Genomic DNA, 5,322 nt, shown 5'->3' on the forward strand with positions numbered 1-5,322 from the left:
GGTCACTGCCCTCGTCTTGGGGTCCCCAGGGCTCCCCTGGCTGGCGAACCACCTTCTTGCTCTTCCCCTCGCTGGGCAGGCGCTGGGCCCTGGAGCACCAGGGCGCAGGCTCTGCTGGCTGATGGGGGGACCTTCCCCGGTGTCCCCGGGCCCCGCAGCCAAGGGCCACCTCCTGAGACTGGTCCCCAGCAGGCCGAGCCCACCAGGGTGCAGGCGCCTCCCTGGGAAAGGCCCAGGCGAGGGTCTGGGGGTCCACAGGCTGCCCCCCTGGCCATGTGGCTCCAGCCCCTCCTCTCTGTGTGTGGTGGGGGGCCCCTGGACAGACTACTGACCACCAGGGACGGTCTGGGACCATCAGTGACACCGCCGCACGATCGTCATGGGCTCTGACCACTTGGGGGCACAACCTCCTTCTCAGCGGCCCCACAAGGCAGGTCCCACTGTCACCCCCAGTTTACGGACGAGGACGGGGGCCCAGAGAGGTGAGGACACACAGCCGGCACTGACTCCCAGTGCCCGAGCCTCCAGCGGCGCCGCGCGCACCCCTCTCCCCGACGCTGGCTGGGCTGACGAGTCCACTCCCCCGGGCCTCCGTTTCCCCCGTGCAAAGTGAGGGGTGCGAGCTGGACAAGAGCCTCGCAGCCTGACGCCTGCCCCGGAGAGGCAGGGGTGGCCGCGGGGAAGGACCGGGGGCGGGATGCGCAGGGCCTTGCATCAGCAGCGCAGCCACGGGGCAGGGTCAGCGTCTGAGAGGGTCAGGTGGGGGCCGGCACCATAGCGTCCGGCGGGGATGGCAGAGCGAGGGCAGGATCCAGGCAACAGGAGGAGGGACAGACCTCCGTCACGCCAGGCCTCGCGGTGGGGCTGGCAGCCCAGGGCACAGGGGCTGGGCCGGGCAACAGCCATCACACAGTGCGATGCCCGCAGGACCCAGGGGCCCGCGGGGGTGGAGTTCAGGTGGGGGGTCAGGGGGCCCCCGGGGGTCCTCAGGGCTGGAGTCGGTGGGTCTGAGAAGAGGCTGGAGGGGTGGCCAGGCCCAGACCTGAGGACCCGTCATCCCTGGAGGACAGACTTCATGTGGGCTGTCCTGGGGGCCATTCGTCAGGAAACGGGACCAGAGTGGGGTGGTGGGAGGGGGCGGGAAATGAGAGCTGGGGGGACCTCGGGGAGGAGGGCAGAGCAGACAGAGGGCAGGAGAGAGGCAGGAGGTCAGGGAGTAAGAGGAGGAGGAGCCGGGATGCCCCCTTGGCTTTCACTGGACAGTGAAGAGAGTGCTGGGTCCTGCATTTTAAGCGATCGGTCCAAGAGAAGGGGTGGTCTGAGAAGGGGTGGCCTGCAGGCGGTTGGTCTCCCCCAGGGGTGTCCATTCAGCCGTTGGACCACTCAGGGTCACTGAGAGGGAGGGTCTGAACTGAGGGGTCACGTTCCGGCGTGGGGCAGCCCTGTGGCCAGTTTAGGGGCAGTAGGCGGGAGGGCCGCTGCCTGAGCTGATCTCACGGTTCTAGGGCACGGACCAGGCTAAGGCAGCAGGGGCCCGAGGCGGGCAGCGAGGGGCACAGGCCCAAGGCAGCTTCCAGAGCCGGGTGGAGGTGGCTGCAGACCACGGGGGTCTTGTCCACCCTGTCCGTCACCCTGGGGCCCAGGGGGAGGGGCTGAGGGATTCGAGGGTGGGGCTCTCGGAACCGCGTGAGGCCAGATTAGAGGTCGGGGAAGAGGCAGTGGAAAGGCGCCCGGGAGGAGGGGCCGGGCCACGGGGACCGGTGGAATCGGCAAGTGGATTCACTGTGACATCGTCAGAGGGCTGACGGGCAGGAACAGACCCCATCAGGCACTGTCAGTGGGAGCCTGAGATTCTGGAACAAATAACACCACATACCAAGAGTCATAACAACGTATATTCTGCTTTATCAAGCAATTCCACCTCTAGACATGTCTCTTGGGACTTCCCTAAGACTCCGAACTTCCACTGCAGGGGGCCCAGGTGCCATCCCTGGTCGGGAATCTAAGAACCCACATGCCATGTGGTACGGCCAAAAAATTAAAATAAAAAAAGAGAAATTTATCTTGATGGTATATCAGAACTTTGGCTAAATACTGTATGTTCTTGGGGAAGAAGTAGAGACAACCTAGATGTCCAATGAGAAGGGAAGGTGAGATGTGAAAGTGAAAGTTGCTCAGTCCTGTCTGACTCTTTGCGACCCCATGAACCGCAGCACGCCAGGTTTCCCCGTCCATCACCAACTGCTGGAGTCCACCCAAACCCATGTCCATCGAGTCGGTGATGCCATCCAACCATCTCATCCTCTGTCGTCCCCTTCTCCTCCCGCCCTCAATCTTCCCCAGCATCAGGGTCTTTTCAAATGAGTCAGCTCTTTGCATCAGGGGGCCAAAGCATTGGAGTTTCAGCTTCAGAATCAGTCCTTCCAATGAACACGTGCTAATAAAACCATAGAGTTGTGTAGCCCCCACTCCAATCCAGATACAGAACATTTCTACCACCCTCCCCAAATTTCCCCAGGCTCTTGTGTAGTCAAGTCCTCTTTCTATTCCAACCATTAAAAACCACTGAATTCTTTCTTTGATTTGTCATGCGGAGAGGCATGTGGTATCTTTAGTTCCCCCACCAGGGATTGAACCGATGGCCCCTGCAGTGGAAGCTTGGAGTCTTAGCCACTGGACAGCCAGGGAAGTCCGATCTCTTTCTGACCCCATAGTTTTGCCTTTTCCAGATATCAATGTCATCACGTTGTATGTAATCTCTTTTTCAATCAAACATTTTATTTGGGGATATTTGTAGATTCACACGCAGCTGTAAGATGTAATACAGGGGGTCCCATGTACCCTTCACCCCGTTTCCCCCAATGGTGATGTCTTGTAAAATAAAAAATCACGGCCAGGGTATGACCGGGATGCCGTCAAGTACAGAATATTCCCAGAGCCCTTCCTGGCCACACCCACTTCCTTCCCTCCCAAGCTGGGAGAGACGAGCTGGCAGCTACTAACTTGGTCTTCTTTTCTAATTTGGTCCCCTCAAGATAGTTCTATAAATGGAATTGTACTGTTTGTAACCTTTTGGGGACCAATTTTCTTTTGAAAAATTTTTTTATTGGAGTATAGTCGAGTTGCTCATTTCTGCTTACAGCAAAGTGAATCAGTTATACATAGACATATATCTACACTTTCTTAGATTCTTTCCCCACATAAGCCATTTCGTGACATGTTCAGTCACGTCTGGCTCTTTGCGACCCCACGGATGGTAGCCCTCCAGGCTCCTCTGTTCGTGTGATTTTCCAGGCAAGAATACTGGAGTGGGTTGCCATTTCCTTCTCCAGGGCATCTTCCCGACCCAGGGATGGGACCCATGTTTTGTAAGCCATTACAGAGCATTGAATAGGGCTCCCTGTGCGATACAGCGGGTCCTTATTAGTTGTCTGGTTTATATACTGCAGTGCGTAATGCCAGTCCCGATTTTCCAGTGGATCCCTCCCCCTCCCACCCTTGGTAACCATAACCATAGGAGAAGGAGGCGGTGGATGAGGTGGTTAGACAGCATCGCCCAGGGGTCCCTGGCTGCTGGAGGGCGGGTGCCACACCCACTCCCACAGGACCCAGCCCCGTGTCCATCACGCCCCACAGGCTCCCGCTCCGGCCCGGCCCCCGGGCGACAGGCCCCAGGTGCTGGCCTGGCGTCTGGGCTGAGGCTCCCGTGCCGTGGTTCCTCTTTGGCGGCGGGACCAAGGTCATTTTCCCAGGTAAGTGTCTCTCGCCCCTTCCCCAGCCTGTCCCACCCTCTGCTCTCTCGGGAAAGTCACTTCTGTCTGTCTCCCGAGGTCAGGGACTCCACCAGGGACGCTGCCGAGATGACCGTCCGTCTCTCTACCACCTGCAGGTCGGCCCAAGTCCGCACCCTCGGTCACTCTGTTCCCGCCCTCCAAGGACGAGCTCAGCACCAACAAGGCCACCCTGGTGTGTCTCATCAGCGACTTCAACCCGGGCAACGTGACCGTGGCCTGGAAGGCAGACGGCAGCACTGTCACCCGGGGCGTGGTGACCACCCAGGCCTCCAAACAGAGCAACAGCAAGTACGCGGCCAGCAGCTACCTGACCCTGACGGGCAGCGAATGGAAATCTAAGGGCAGTTACAGCTGCGAGGTCACGCACGAGGGGAGCACCGTGGCGAAGACAGTGAAGCCCTCGGAGTGCTCTTAGGGCCCCGGGCCCCCACCCTCCTTGAGCCCCGGGGTCTCCCCTCCCACCGCGGTCCCCTGCATCCCTTCCTCCTGCACCCAATCTGCTTGCAACAGAACGTCCTCATTGTCATTCAGAAATCCTGCTTGCTGCTTGCTTTTTCCTCGTCTCGTGTTTAATCGGCAACCTCTCCAGCATTCTGGAGATTCAGGAATCTCATACACCAAGGAGAAAACACCCCAAGGGGAGAGGCTCACAGTGTCGGGGTGGGGGGCAGGCATCGCCCAGAGACTGGTCTGGACCCACCTCCACCCGCCTCTCCTCCTCCAGCACAGGGCTGTGCCCAGCCCAGCTGCCCGTGGCTGGTGCCATCCAGATGAGCGGGGTAGGGTGGGGTGGGGTGGGGTTGGGGGCCCGCGGGGGGCAGGGCGGGGGCCGGGGGGTGCGGCTCCCTGCGCCCTGCCACCAGAAGGGCCCCCAACCTGGCACAGGGCTTGCCTGGCCCAGCAGCAGCATCTTGAGGATACAGTTCAAAGGCCAAGCCCCCAGGACGGGTCCCTGTGGTCCCTGACCCTTCGCCAGACCCGCTTTCTGCTGCCTCTGGCCCCCCAACGCCAGCTCCTTCCAGGCCAGCTGCTTCCACCCCCGAGGCCACAGCTTCATGCTCCCGAACTCTGATCCTGCTGGCCCCTCCACTGGGCTGACCGACCTGGTCCCCACCCTCCCAACGGACCCGTCGCCTCCCAGCGCCCCGAGGTCCGCTCTCCCGCCGTGACCCTCCTGGGGGGGCCCTGAACCCCAGCGATCCGGACCGACTGAGCTCCTGGGGGCTGAGAGGAGCAGCTCCCCGGCATGCCTCCCCACCGACCCCGGGTCCCTAGGGCTGCCAGAGGCGGGTTCTCACACCTCCGGTCAGGATCGGGGACGAGGCCCGGGCCCCACCAGCTGTCGGCCACTGACCTGCTCAGCGCAGCTGGGAACAGGTCCTTGGCAACAGGGAGTCCAGGGGAGCTGGCTGCACCGTCTCCAAGTCCCAGGTGCCCCGCTGGGTGCTGGTGGGCGTCATGGAGCCCCTCGATGACGGCGGCCAACTTCGTGCAGCACCGGCCCCTGCTCCGCCCAGCCGAGGGCTGA

The 5,322-nt window shown here is 61.3% G+C and overlaps 1 gene segment (V, D, J or C); it reads left to right on the forward strand.

Annotated features, from left to right (window-relative positions):
- LOC133056255 (immunoglobulin lambda constant 7-like) overlaps positions 1-4,322 on the forward strand; it is a 5,111-nt gene extending 789 nt beyond the window's left edge. Inside the window, 2 exon segments of the C gene segment in view lie at positions 3,637-3,752; positions 3,890-4,322. Coding sequence covers positions 3,637-3,752; positions 3,890-4,209 — 436 coding nt within the window.
- Positions 4,323-5,322: the final 1,000 nt, after the last annotated feature.

The sequence above is a fragment of the Dama dama genome, chromosome 5 (assembly GCF_033118175.1).
Source record: "Dama dama isolate Ldn47 chromosome 5, ASM3311817v1, whole genome shotgun sequence".
NCBI classification, from domain to species: domain Eukaryota; kingdom Metazoa; phylum Chordata; class Mammalia; order Artiodactyla; family Cervidae; genus Dama; species Dama dama.